This window comes from Triturus cristatus, chromosome 7, assembly GCF_964204655.1.
Source record: "Triturus cristatus chromosome 7, aTriCri1.1, whole genome shotgun sequence".
NCBI classification, from domain to species: Eukaryota; Metazoa; Chordata; class Amphibia; order Caudata; family Salamandridae; genus Triturus; species Triturus cristatus.
This window is the reverse complement of record NC_140590.1, coordinates 1,823,300,727-1,823,315,835: the sequence shown is the minus strand read 5'-3', so window position 1 is coordinate 1,823,315,835 and position 15,109 is coordinate 1,823,300,727. Positions and strand designations below refer to the sequence as shown.

Here is a 15,109-nt window from a genome sequence, read left to right as displayed (position 1 = left end):
CAAAACGGCGAATTCTGGGTCCCTGATACCCTAGCTTGAACCCTTCTTTAAACCCCCACTCGAGCAGAGCTGCCTCCTGCGTGTCAGGGTAATGCGCCAAGTATACCCCCATTCTGACCATGTTAATTGGTGTAAAAGCCTTTGATACCAGGTTGTGAGCCTCCTCCCCTCCCCCTACCTGGCAAACTGCTCCCCTCCCAATGCTGCTGTTCCCCAAAACATTGAGTAACTGCGTGTCTACCTCCACATCGAGAGCATTCATGTTTGTATTTACAGGGGTATTTATTACAAAATCCCTTGTTAAAGTTCCAACAAGCGCCGGACATGGAATTTTGTTGCTTGTTCCAACTGCCCACCCCCCCAAGGGTGGGCTTATTTTGAAAGGGCCGATTGTGAACTGCTAAACCACTAGCTGTATGCATGGCTGCCGGGGGCCTTTGTGGATACATCAATTGCACCCAAAGCTCGTTGTCCACCTCACCCCATGGTTTTTCGGGTATCAGCACTAATCGTGCCCTGAATTCTTCGTCATACCGAAGCCAGGCATACCCCCCAAATTCAATGGCCGCTTTCCTGATTGTATCCATATATTTAAAAATTGCCACTGACCTATCGGGGAAACGTTCGCAATATACACTTGCGAAAATGAGGAATGCCGAGGTCCATGAATCTATGTTGGTGGGCACCCTGGGCCTCTTGGCTAACTCCCATGCCTCTTCTTTGGAGCCCTCTTTCGCCTGGACCTCTCTGTGGAGTAACTTAAGTACATCCACAAACTCCCCCTTCCAAATTTTCTCTTTCGTAACCTTCGACAAGTGAGAACCCAATGGCATAGAGAGACCCATGTAAGGCAAGCGCTTCAAAACGGATGACTGTGTTGTGCTAACCTCCGCTTTTGCCCCCGTATTGTTACCCACAGGCCCCTGATTTTTTGCGTCAGAGCCCGCTGTATCTGTAACCACCTGACTAACCGCACATAACGTTGACTTGGCCTCATCAGCCGTGCCCACACTTTTATCAACACACAAAATCTTACAACGAGACTTCCCAAATGCCTCACCTGTAGGTATAACCTGTCTGTCATCCGGCAACATCCTCCTCTTTCTCCCAGCGAAATCCGTACTTGACTTGGTCCCCTTTATCGCGTCAGCCTGTGTATTTCCCTGTGAAAAATAAGTTCTGGAAAGCTCTTTAGTAGACCCCCCCCCCAAGAAACAAGGAAAAGTCCTGCGCCTGGATATCTTCTTCCCCAATTTCCCCCTCTTCTAAAGACACATTGTCAAATTCAACGGACTTGTCCTTCAAACCCCCATCCTTTCCTACTCTACCACCCCGTGAGCTACAACCAGGAAGCTCCCCATCCCCAACACCCCCATCATAAACACTCCATTTGATCCCTTGTGCAAAACGAGACGCTTTCTTAGGATCCAACGGCGTGGGGAATTTCGCCAAAAAATCCCCTTCTCGTCCATTTCGGTCGTTGCAGGACGCCAAAAGCCTGGTCGGTCTACTCCCACTGCCCTTTTTTGTGCATGGCAGCGTTTCGCCCACGGAGGGCTGCAAGGCGCTTGACCCCGCAGCCGCTGTCGCTCCAACTCCTTTAAAACGGGAGAGCCGCTCCGTATCTCTAATTTCTTTAGGCAGCCAAACCCACTGACCCTCTTCTGCCTCTTCAAGGCCGCCTTGCCTCTTACTTCCCCCCATGTCGCCGGTGTAAACATGTGAGGAAACCCCCCCCCCAGATGCCAACCCCGACCTCCCCGCTAAAATCGACTCCCCTTCATTGCCATGTTGCGTCACAGCATCACCTGTACCACCCGTACGTTCTCCATGCCCTGAGCATGACAATAACTCTCCCCCTGCACTGGAAAACACAGGTGATAAACTCCGTTCCCCAAGAGGTTTGGTAGCGAAAACTGAACCACCTAACTTCTCTTTATTAAATATACAAATGTCATGTTTACGTGGCGCCAATGCTTGATTATTTCCTTGAGCCACATGTAATTCTTGACAATGCCCACCAGATGGCGTATTTTCTTTCCCCTTCGAGCCCTCGACTGAATTCAGGGAAACCAAACCTTTACTTGCTGTGACCTGTTGCTGAGGTAACAGGACCTTATTAGCGCGTGTGCGCGGCCTGCCCCTCCCTCTCCTCAACTGCGCCGTTGCAGGCACAACACCCTGAGCCTGAGGAAGCGAAGCGCCACCCTCCTGTGGTAAGGACAAATCTTTCGCATTCTCCCCACAAAGCGAAGGAGCCGGGGAACTTTCACTAGACAGGCATGCTAACACGGCCGCAGACACACCTCCCGCTGCCCCCCGTGTCTTCCTATCGAGCCCCACCCAAGCCTGTGATAACACTCCGGGCCTGACTAAATCTTCCCGGCCCGCCTCACATATCACACGCAGCGCTTCGCGAACTGAAGCGGCTGCATCCATACTTCAAGCTGACAAAAACCCCCCCAAAGGAAATACTTTCTTCACGCTACCTCCTCAAGAGACACGACCGCCCTCAAAACGCGACCGCCACCTCCGTAACCCTCAGGAGCTGTGTGTGACGGTTATGACGTCACCACAGCGCTCGCGCCGCCCCGGCTCCCTACCTAACGCGCGCATCACCTGTCAGGGCATACCATTGCCCGAAGCAACCCGGGGGTGGACAATCTGCGATTGCCACCCCCAGGAGCCCCCATTTAATCTGTAAGCACATGCTTTCCATGTGGGCTTTTCACTTTCCAAGCAGCCCGGGACAATGGCGGCCGCTTCTTTGAAGTGAAATAGGTCTCGCACTTACAAGAGTTTGAGCTATTGGCATTGTAAATGACAATACCTTTTATCTATGTGTCAATTATCAAAGCAGATAAATAAAAGGCATTGTAATTTACAATGCCAATAGCTTAAACAAATGCGAGACCTATTGCATTGCAAATGCTTGTTAGTGGTGGCGAAGTTGCCTGCAGCTGCCTGTCCGAGTCCCGGCCGGGCTCAGAGACGCTCCCGAGTTACCGGAAGGCGCGGGGATATACGAAATGTCAGGGAGGGACAGGAAATATTAGAGTAAAAAAGAACCTTGAAAATCAGCAAAAGGTGGTATTCTTTCGCACTGGAATATTAAAATTCAATGAGAGATCAATTCAGGAGGATTGTGGATCTGTCCGAACTATTCTGAAGTAGTTAAAAGTTCATAGCCACGCCCCCTCCAGCACCGCCCTCACCCAGGGGCCATAGCCGAGAAAATAGCATTCTGAAAACTGGAGTCGCTCACTACACTGGGAGCTGGTGGCCCCGCGGAATGATAATGGAAGGCTGGTGGAGCGGTGTGTGGTGCCCCAGGAAGACCGCCGGCATCGGGGAGAGGAGTGCCCGTTGGCGCAAGGTGTCAGAGAGGGGCGATGACGTGGACAGAGGGCTGTCTATTGAGCCAGAGTCCGCCGCTGATGCTATGTGGGACCAACCGCACAGGGCTCCTTCTTGCTTCCAAGGTCGGTAAACCGAGGGCCATTGCATTCTGGAAGAATAACACAAATTATTTACAGCGCACAGAAGCGGCAGAGGCTTTTAAAGGAGCGCTATATGAAAATGTTATTAAAATAATACGCATGAAACTATCATCAGCTAGCTAGAATGTCTCGCAGGCACGGCTATTAACCAGGGATTTATGTTACCGTGGGTGGATTTGCGAGAGCACGAGGCCTAGATTTATCAACAAACCTAGATAGAGATTTGCCGAGCCACGCATGGCCACCTTGCGAGGCCCTGCATGGCGTGATAAATCTAGAGTAGCGCAAAGCAGCACAAATCGCTGCCTTGCGTTCCTCTGCAACGGGAAGGTATTCCATGGGTGTAGCGCTGCGTGGGTACGGGGCAGAGTTGGTGCTTGTAGGCGCTATGATCAGTGCCAGAATTTGTGAACGAAAGTTCGCACCACAAACATTTGTATAGTGTAACTTTGACTCTCTACAGGTACTTTCCATCAACGTGGCGCTTATCTCACCCTTGCTTGTTTTTGTGCTCAGAAGAGTTTGCTCAATGAGAACACATCTCCGCCCCCTGCTATGCCCACCTGGCCACCTTCTCCGCTCCAATGGGAGGGCAGTGACGGGTGGTGTGATAGTGGAGAGGGATCGGCGCCACCCACTCCACTGATTTCGCAGCCGTCCCAGGCAATGAGAGGCGTTTTCTGCCGTCCCCCCTTGCACGACTGCCGCGGACAGGTCCTTCCTGTGGGTTTCAAGGGCGGGGGAGGGATGGCGGCGGAAGGCCGTGACCCCACTACAGTAAAGTTATAAATAACGTATATTACATTTCAGTCTGCTGGTGACAAATTAAGTACGATAGAATGGTTCCACTATCACAGTTTCTTTAGGGGCAATGAATGCATACGAACAGGCAAACTTTCTCTAACTTTCCTTCTCATGACTTCTCTCTCTTTCTGGAGGGCACCATTAAAAACAAGCATTGGCATAGCCAATAGGTCTCGCCCACGAAAGTGAAAGTGATGGCGATCGCAATCAAACATCAAAGCGGCTGTGCGGCCGCGAAAGTGAAAGTAATCGCGGTAAAGCACCGCCCGCGCACATGCACTGTAGCTCTAGGCTGGCCTGGTAGCACTCAGGGCCGGCTTTAGGGCGGTGCGACCGGTGCCACCGCACCGGGTGCTGGCTTCCTGGGGGCGCCATGTTTGAAAGTTTATTAAGCTTTTGAAGCACCTGCTGCAGCGTTTCTTTCCGCCTGCAATTACCAGGCCTCACATAAAAGTCAAGAAAACTCGTGTGATTAATTATCTTCCTGTAGAGAGATCAGTGTTTTGTAAAGTTGAAGTTTTGACTTATGTGAAGTTAGTGCATAGGGTTAATATGCCTGCTGCAAAGAACGTGTACCAAGTAGATTACAGAGTGCATATGATGTAAACAGATCAGCAGATTACTGCTTTCAAAAGAGACATCCTTTTATTACTTGCAATTTATAACTTAAAGTCAGAATATAGAATAGTGAGCTATTAACTTTCATCCCAGAACTGCATACACACTGCAAAGTATATATTTTTAGAACATTGATTAATGTTGCAAAAAGGGTTAATTTGGCTAGAAATCGATTCTTAATATTAAAGAAAACTCCCAACTATGCTGTTTCTTTTTCGACTCTGCGTTTGTGCTTCTCCACACCAAGCACTCTTAAACTATACTGCCTACCAGTATGGATGACATGTGACTCCTACACTTTCAGTCCTTTGGCTTATGTAACATTTCCTATACACTGATTTACACACGTATGATTGATTGTCTCTGTGTAATGTGTGTGTGATGCAAAGTGCTCAGACACCCTACACTGGTATGAGTGGCGCTATATAACTAATTCAATGCAGCTTGAGAGAGTGTGGTTATGGTGACTTGGTGACTGTTAAAGGGTGCTAGTGAGAGAATCCGTGGTGCAGGTGGTCATTGGGGGGGCGCCAACAAACATTGTCACACAGGGCGCCACCAGAACTAAAGCCGGCCCTGGTAGCACTTTTTGGAGGCCTCTCAATAAGTCTCGCCAGACCAGCGCATGCGCTGGGTCAGGCAAGACCTAAAAAGGTCCTATATTCATTTGTATTATATGTGTATTTAAAAAAAATAGTCTTGTGTGCCAGTTAAAGCTGTCTCAAAGGCCAGACTTAGCCCCTTCAGCGCGGCGCGGATTTCCGCACCACGCTGAAGGTTCGTGCGCGGGCGGGGCCATGACGGAACGGTTCCGTCATGCGCACAGCGCAACCGACGTGCATGACGGAACCGTTCCGTCATGCGCGTCGAAGGGGTTAAAATGATGGGGGGGGGGACTAATTAGCACACGCAATGCTCTATGCGGTCAGGTGGAGTGACATCACAGGAAGTGAAGTCACATTCCTAGCAAACACCTCAATTCAAAGGGAATGGCCATATTTTACTTTTAAAAGTGAATTTTTTTCATTATGAAATGTGAATGTCAATATAGGCATATAGTATATTAATTTCTGAACACCCGCTTGTCTAATGCACATCAGGGAACGTCTGTTTTGGAAATACAGGAGCGTCCACTGCTGGAAGGATGGTTCAATGAGCCAAATGCTTCCTAATGACAAAAGGTGGTGTTTGGGAATTCATACATTTGAATCCCAGCAAGGCCTTCCATTCTTCCCAGGCAGGGCCGGACTGGGAACCAAACCTGGCCCAGGCAAAGTGCTCGGCAGCCCCTCTCCCCCCCCCCCCCCTTCCCGGGGGGTTGCGGGTGCCGCGGAGCTTTTTGCCAGGGCCGGTTTTCGGCCGATTTTGTTACAGGGCCGACGACCCTGTAACAAATACGGCCTCCAGGTGCCCAAAACCGGCCCCCACCCGTGCGGCGCACCGGGGGGATTGCCCGGTGCCCGCTGTGAGAAGTTGGCCTGGTATATGCTGCTCACTAGTTAAAGTGACCACCTTGTACCATGCCAAGCAACCCTTATGGTGTGGTTGTAAGTCAACCTTTTCGGACCAGCTGCCCTAGTGGTAGCGTAGGCTAAGCAGTCTTTCAGGCTAAACTCGTTTTGGCATGTTAAGCAGCTGTTTTACCATATGTAACCCCCCTTTATACCAATGAAAGGACACCACACAGATATATATTCAAAATATATATGTATTTATTACTCAAAGTATCCCCTAGACTCTTTATGAGCACAGGAGCACAAATCGTTAAACAAGAGAGTATCACAATATACAGAAGTTGCACTTTATATGGATAGGCCCTGGTGGCCGCTCAAACCATATACTAAAATAGTGGTATAAGTACCACGAACAGGAAAGGGAGAAGGCCTAGGGCCTCTAGAATCGCTGGGCCTACAAGGAGCTAACTTCAGTTAGTGACCAGGAGGTCCACGGGTCGCGTGTGCAGTGAGGAAAGTTACACGCGGGCTCCCATAGGTTTTCAATGGGTGCGTAAAAGTTCAAAAGTTACTGCTAGAAGGGTCTTCTGGATGGACTACGAAATCAAGACTTCAAACCTAGACATTAGAGATATTACTCTACTCGTGTGCACCGGAGTGCCAGCTTTACCTCACCCACAGGAAGCGGGTGCATAGGGCTCGAAGTGCGTCGGGTTTTGTCTATCTATTCAATGGAGCCTGTCGACAAGGATGCTGCAGGCGGTCGGTCCAGAAGAGATGCGGTGGATCCAAGGATGGATCGGAAGTGTAGAAGACCTGAAAGCAGAGGGGACAATGTTCACAGTCACTAGCCAGTGACCGGCGCGGCACCAGGTAGGTACCAGGCGATGTCGGGTGCAAACAGGTGAAGAGGTGAAGCTTGTCTCCGCAGCCATGTGGTCCCTGAAGGTCGATGACGCCCAGGAGTCGAGTCACGAGCTGTCCCACGCAGGCTCTTGCTGTCGGTGGCGTTGGCTACTCGGAAGAAGCAAACAAGCCTTGGCAAAAGCAGGAGTCGCAGGAAGTGAAGAAAGCTTGTAGCTCTGACCAGCATGGTCAGAGGGGCTGCTCCTTTGGAGGGAAGCAGGGGCCAGTCTGGAGCAACCAGACCAGTGTCGTAGTTTTTCAAAAGGATCGCCAAGAGGGCCACTAGCCAGCGGGCCAGTGACCGGGTAGGCGCATCGAGTCGCAAGGTGCAGAGGGGCCCCACGCAGATCGTGGAGATGCTGGAGGGCTCACCTTTGGTGCAGATGCTGCTCGGATGTTGGGCTTCTCAGGACCCAAAGCACAACTCGGAGGGAGCCTCTGTTGTCGCGCTTGCAGCTTGTCGAGTGTCTTCCAAGATGGCTGGCTCCACGTGTCTCGATGCCTCCACGGGTTCCTTCTTTGCAGGGACTGTGGATCGGGCTGTGAGAGGTCTGGAGGTCCAGTTCTTGTCGGTCTCTGGGCTCGGGCTCTGGCGGGAGGCGGCGGCAAAGCAGACGTCGATTCGCTGGGTGGTGCTTGCGTTAGCAAGATGGTCACTCCCTGACCATAGGGGAGATTTTCCTTCAGTCTTCTGTGCAGCAGAACGTCGAAGTTCCCGTCTTCTTCTTGGTTACAAGTTGATTCCAGGATGTCTGAAGTCTTTGGACACAGCTCCTACCTTTAAGCGGATTCTAGGGGCCGGACTACCTGCTAGGTCCCTCCCTAAGGGTGGGACCAGGAAGGGGGGTGGCTACACCCCCAATCCTTTGTCCAGCTCGCCCCAGGTCTGGGGCTGGTGTGCCCCAGGACCGGATTGAACTGGCATATGCACCGAGGCTCCTTGTGAGCCTCAGGCATGTCTGGTTTCTTTCAAGCCCTACCTGACCAATACACAAAATCCTGTCTGGGGTGGTGCTCGCACCTCCCCTGGCAGGAAACCCTTTGTCCACGTCTCCCAAGCTGGAAGGACTCCCAGCAGCAGGAGGGCAGACTTGTGTCTGTGGTGGCAGCGTCCATTTTGTGGAGCTGAGGCTATGTCTGATTTTACCCGGGTTTCAGGTACTGTACATGTCGTGTCCCTCTAGAAGGGTGGAATGCTAACCCCGTCGCCAGAATTGGCGAGGGGTTAGTATTCCAATTCGTATGACACCTTACTCGACATGTTTTGATAAAGCCAAACCAAAGTTAGCATTTAACCACGAGGTTCGTAATGCACTTAAGAGTATATGGTATGGCGATATCTGGAAACGGTAGAAGGAAGTTGTTCCGACCACTGCAGACAGGCTCAGCTCATGCCAGAGCACCATCTCACATAAAACCAAGCACTCTGCCTTCAGGATTGTTAAGGCCTGCCATAGGAGTGACTTATAGGTTAACATGTGTTCCATTTAAGGTTAGGTATAGGTATACTACACCTAAGTAAGCGGTGGATACACCAACCTACCCCAGCTGAGTGATCAGCCAGTTGTGTCAAATTGCTAGGCCAGGCCAGGGGTGGCATAATACATGCTTCAGCCCCCGGTAGGCCTCAGCTACACCAATGCCCTGGGTACCTAGGGTACACTAGTACAGGGGCTCACAGGGTGATCCAGTTCCAATGGGTTATGCACCTAAAGTGCATAGTGTCAATTTAGTAGAGAGAACAGCAGGCTGGGGGTCTGATTAGCAGGCCCACAGCCTCAATATGTCGAAAACCAGTGAAGCAAAAAGCAAAAATTTGGGGTGACCATAGGATAGCAGACCCTACTCTCCTACACCCGCTACGGCCAGTCCGGCCCTGTTCCCAGGTCGGTAAATCGAGTATTATGCACTGAATAACAGTAACATCTACTGTTTACAGTGCGTAGAAGCAGAAGAACTGTTTTATGCACCACACTATTATAAATACATTATTTAAACAACAATGTATGCATTTATAAACATTTGGGCATCTAGAAACATACATGTATGTTAGTAAGAGCACCATTTGTGTCACATTAAAAAGTGATACTGTGCAATAAGGTTTGAGATCACGTTTTATTAGCGCTCTGAAATGCGGTCTGATTGTGTGAGCGCTTTACAAACTGTAGATACTTAGACGTGAATAGATCGTTTTTCATTTCTGTTTTACTTTGTGTAGGTGTAAAGTGTGTTTTCTACATTTAAAGGGCCAACTGCGATAAGGCAGGACTCAGTGACAACAGTTTTAAACACACGTGGGCAGTTGGTCACATTTTACAATTGTAGGATTTCATGAGTACATCATAGGTGCTTGTTTTAATCTGTATCAAGGCAGGGACTTGTCATATCCTCCTCATATGTTAGGTTATCACATACTCAGAGGTGGGCAATACCCTCTTGAGTTAAGAGGTCAAAAGATGATCTCCTCCTGGGCCATACATAGCTAGGAGGAGTGTGCTGTGTGGTCAACCCTGCATATTCCGTCAGATTCGGAGTGGTCATCATATCTCTCTATTCAGGTCAGCCTATTGTTTGCTCCTGGGAGACTTTTAATTCCCATTTTCACCCATTCAAATTATAATTATTTGCTGGAAGAAGTGGTAGGGCAAATGGAATGGGTTTCCAGAGGCTGTAGTAGGCAGGGAAAATGTGATTTTCGAAAAGTACCCTTTTCTTTAATATTTATCAAAAGCCCATCTTCATCATGGAAATTGGATCTTTAATAACGATTGTAAAAAATGTTTATTTTTTTTGCCTGTTTCCTAACTGAAATTTTTATTTTTTATTTTTGTATAAATCTTTTTATTAAACATAGATCGGTGAGTGGTACATTACAGAAGACCAAATAATTGACACTTCACAATACGTATGAATGGATGGACATATAGACTGTACATAAGAGAGGAACGTCACGGAGAAATAGGGTCATCATGATCTATGTTTTGAGGTGGTGTACAGATCTCTTCCCTATAGATATTCCATGGGCTCCAGACATGGGACCACTTTTTAGGGCACCCCCTTGCCAAATACACCGTCTTTTCTCTGAAAATGCACCAATCGAGGTTTCTTTCCCAGGTTTCTAATGTGGGTGGATGTGCTGCCCCCCAGAGTTGAGCGGTGTTTCTTTTTGCCAGCATGAACCCAAGAGTGGCCCATTGCGTCGGAGAAATGTTTAAATCAGTGGGCTCCCAAACGTTTAGGAGGCATCATCTCGCCTCAGGACGTAGGGAGACATGTGACACCTCATTGATTGTGTTGTGCACTTGGCGCCAATAAGAGATGATATGTGTGCATTCCCAGATAGTGTGCATAAACGTTCCAGTAAGGCCGCACCGCCTTTTACATTCTCCTGTATCAGACCACCCTATGTGCATTAACCTGCGTCAAGTTATGTAGATTCTGTGAAGGATCTTAAGCTGAACCAATCGCAAATGTGCCGGGATAGCTACCACTCTAGGAGAAGACTGCTGCTTGCCAATCCTCATCGTCCAGCTCTAGCCCATCATGTGCCCACTTATCTCGCAGCGCCAGGAGAGGATTTGTCATGTGGTTAATTAGCTTTTTGTAAATTAATGATATTGTTTTTTCAGGGAGGTGACCGTCTAGGATTCTATCCTCCAGGGGAGATGCCTCTGGGGGTTTTACTCCCCCGGGCATGGAAGATTGGAGTGAGTGTGGGACCTGAATATAACGAGAAAATTCTGTGTCTGCCAATTCATATTCACTCTGGAGCGTGCTGAAGGACTTGATCCCCTCTTTTCCCCACATATCTTTAATAGCTGAGATCCCAATAAGATTCCATTTGTCGAATCCCTTCGTTTTCCAAAGGTCTCCAAGTTTCTCTGAATCCCAAAGGGGGGTGGCCAATGTTAATTTATGTCTCCAACCAAGAGAGACAGTGGCATCGTGCCAAATTTGAACTGAGTGTTTCGTGGGGCCCGTTAGTTTGAATCGTTTAGGTCGGGAGTATAGTGCCCTACTATAGGCGCCACCCGGAACATGGCGTATCCCGGGTCGTCCGCACGACCATACGTGCCATGATTAATGGCTGCTAGCTGGGACGCCCAGTAATACTTTTTGATATCGGGGAGGCTGATACCCCCATCATACCAGTGTTAATTTACTCAGAGCAATTCGAGCCCTGCCATCCCATAATAGGTCCCTCTGCAGGCCCTCAACCTCTTTAAAATAACTAGCTGGAACTGAATCTAAGGTGTTTTGCAGGGCATATAAAAATCGTGGCAGTGCCATCATTTTAAATAGCGTAGCTCTGCCCAATAGTGAAATTGGGAGCGTCTTCCAGCTAGTGATATCCGTTTTAAGTCTACGAAGAGGGGGAAGAAGATTTTGGGCATAACGGACCGAGGAGTGTAATGAAGCAAACATCCCCAAATATTTGAATCCAATCGAATTTATTTGTACGGGGCAATTTCGGGGGGGGAGGGGGGGTTTCCCCTCAGTACAAACAATAATGATTTTCCCCAATTGATGGAAAGTCCAGAGAACCTACCGAAGACTGTAAGAATGTCCAGTACTACCGTAAGAGATTTCCTAGGGAAGGCCAAATAGAGTAGTAAATTGTCTGCGTACAAAGATTTGCGGTCCTCCCACCGGGGGGACCATCGCAGACCCCTAATCATTGGATCCCAATGTATCCAAGCAGCAAGTGGTTCCAAGGCCAGGGAGAAGAGAAGGGGGGACAGCGGGCAACCCTGGCGAGTACCTTGACTGAGTGAAAATGGGGCAGATACTTTGTTGTTTACCATCACTTGAGCCAGTGGTTCAGAATATAAAAGACGAACCCACTGAATATACTCCGGTCCAAATCCCAGTTTCACCAAAACTGCCCAGAGGTAGGGCCATTCAATGGTATCAAAGGCCATGGTCGCGTCTAGGGACACAATCACAGCTGGCTCTCGTAGGGTATGGGCTCTGTCTATAACCCCGTGAACCCTGCGTAGGTTTAGGGCCGTATTTCTATGGGGCATAAACCCGGATTGATCTGGGTGCACCAAACCACTGATCACTTTCACCAATCGGGTAGCTAAAAGCTTGGCTAAAATCGTGGGTTCTGCGTTTAAAAGAGAGATGGGCCGATATGAGGTGCAGTCCGTTTTGGCCTTTCCCTCTTTATGGATGGTGACAATAGTGGCTATCCTCTGTTCCCTGGGTAGCGTTCCCACTTCCCGAGATTCTTCATACATAGATTTTAAATAGGGGGCTAGTTTATCTGGCCTCAGCTTGTAGAGCTCAATGGGGAGGCCATTTGGACCCAAAGCCTTCCCGGCGTTTAGAGAACGGATCGCTTGTGCAGTCTCATCAGTCGTAAGAGGGCTATCCATATAGTTTCGATCTTCGAGGGAGAGACAGGGAAGTTTAATATCACTCAGTAGGTCTTGGGAGTCCGCTTCTGTGTAGGAGGCTACTGCCGTATACACTGAATGGAAATGGTCAGCAAACCTGTCCACTATATCTTGTGGTTCCGTAATTGAGACGTCTTCCTGTACTCTGAGCTCCGGGACCAACCGACTCGCCCATTCCCTTTGATCCAGCCACGCTATGAGCCTCCCTGCTTTATCTCCCAAATCATGATGCCTACCCTGCTGCTCTCTACTCAGGGCCTTGGCCCTGTCTGAAATTAGTGCTTTATAATCATGCTGTTTCAGACTCAGCAGATGGAGCTTCTCCGGCGTCACCCCAGATTCCAGTTCCCCTTCCAATCGGTATATATCTGCCTCAAGTTCAAGAATTTCTTTTTGTTTGTCTCTCTTGGAGCCAGATATTAACGACAGGGCTTGTCCCCGAATTACAGTTTTGAATGCTTCCCACAAGGTCTGGGAGGAGGACACTGATCCCACATTGTCGGAAAAGTATTCGTCAATGGTCTTGATAAGAGCTTTACGGATCTTGGGGTTATGGAGGTACCAAGGATTAATCGGGGCCAGCCTACCCACTCCCCCCACACTTACAAGCAGGTGAATCAAAATGGGCGAATAATCAGAGATACCTCTAGCTAAGTGTTTCCCGAGGGGGATACCTGTCCAATGTACCCGATACCACTGCATTAAAGTCACCCCCCAGGACCAAAAGCCTGTCTGGAATGGTAAGTAGGGTTGCACCTAGGTCAGCGAATGTTGTGCCCTGTAACCCTAGGGGAACCGACATAAAGGTAATGTGCCGGCCCTCCCACATCCCAGATACACCAACATATCTGCCCCTATCATCCATTCATGTGGAGCCAATCGCCAGTGGAAAATTATTCCTTGTCATGATGCCCACACCCCTGGAACCTGAGGTGAAACCAGAATGTGCAACCAACTTATACCCCTCCAGTGCATTGCTTTGCACAAATTCCCAACCAAATGTGTCTCCTGGAGCAGGACTTTATCTGGGGAGTGTCTCTTAATGTATTGGAGAACCACACTTCTTTTAATTTTGTCCCCCAACCCGTTGACGTTCCAGCTCAAAATCTTTACGTTTTTATCCCCCATCATGCCTGTCATGCAACTCATAGATCCAGGAATCCCCGGCTTGTATTTGTCTAGTAACTCTTCCGCGGGTGCACCCACACATCTCACCGATGGAACAAATGTAACAAACAACAAAAGACAAAATACCCTAACCCAACAACCCCCCACCCGCTGCCCTGCACTCTGGGCTTAAAACTTCCCATTAAAAACTTGCAGAATGCCTGTCGCCCTAAAAAGAAATTCAAAGGAAGAAGGGAAGGGGAAATAGTGCACTCCGTGTCCCTACCCCTAATCATGTCAAACATGGCACCCCTAGCAAACAATTAACTTGAGAGATATATAGAATCACCAACCCCCACAATGAAACTCAAATACCCCACTTACCCCATCCCACCCCACGTCAAACACCCCATTACTCAGATTAATGCCGTCGTCCTCAAAGTTTCTATTTCAAGCAGGTCAGGTGCCTGCATGTTCCCCAGCACCACGGTCCGCCGAGCTCATTGCACCTCGATGTTCTATCCACTCTGCCACCGCTTCTGGCTGGTCGAAGAACCATGCTCTTCCCTCCGCCTCGACCCGAAGACGTGCCGTAAACAGCATTGAATATTTCAGGCCCCTCTCTCTCAGGTCGCGTTTCACAGAGAGGAAGGACTTCCGTTGCTTCTGTACTCTCTGTGTGAAGTCCGGAAAAAAGGAAATGTCCGCGTTTTTTTGCGAAGTGGGGCCCCCGCTCTGGAGTTTTGGAGAATAACATCCCTGTCCCGATAGTTCAAAACCCGAGTTAACATGGGCCGCGGGGGAGCGCCCGGTCTGGGATTGCCGCCCGGGAACCTGTGAGCACGTTCGATTACAAAAAATTTACTAAGGCCTTTAGGCTGTAAGTGTTTGAGGATAAGTTCTTCAACAGGTCCGGGGCTTGTCCCTCCAATTTCTCCGGAACCCGTAGGATGCGAAGATTGTTACGCCGGAGCCGGCCTTCATAATCATCCAGCTTAAGATCAACGGATTTGCGAGAATCTTGGAGCTCGCGGACCTCCCTTTGCAGTTGCGTGACATCTCCAACGACACTGGAAGTCGTTATTTCAACTTGTTTGACTTTTTCGTTGAGCTTTCCTAGGTCAGCCCTAATAAGATTGATGTCAATTGCCATGCTGTCCATTTTATGCTCCAGCGAATTTTTCACTCCTGTAATAGCCTCCTGAACGTCCTTGAGAGATAGTTCCTGCTCCTCCTCCGGGCTATCCTGGGCGGCCTCTCCAGACAGCCTTTGCCGCTGGGCGTCCTTGGTAACCGTATACCGATCCAGTTTGTTGGT

General features: G+C 49.3%; 1 protein-coding gene across 1 annotated transcript in view; it reads left to right on the top strand.

Annotated features, from left to right (window-relative positions):
- Positions 1-3,244: 3,244 nt before the first annotated feature.
- Positions 3,245-15,109, top strand: part of LOC146813292 (C-type lectin domain family 2 member L-like) — a 123,915-nt gene continuing 112,050 nt past the window's right edge. The window contains exon 1 of the mRNA XM_085620112.1: positions 3,245-3,482. Within this exon, the coding sequence (XP_085476238.1) occupies positions 3,293-3,482 (190 nt within the window). The 5' untranslated portion in view covers positions 3,245-3,292. The remainder of the gene's footprint in view (positions 3,483-15,109) is intronic.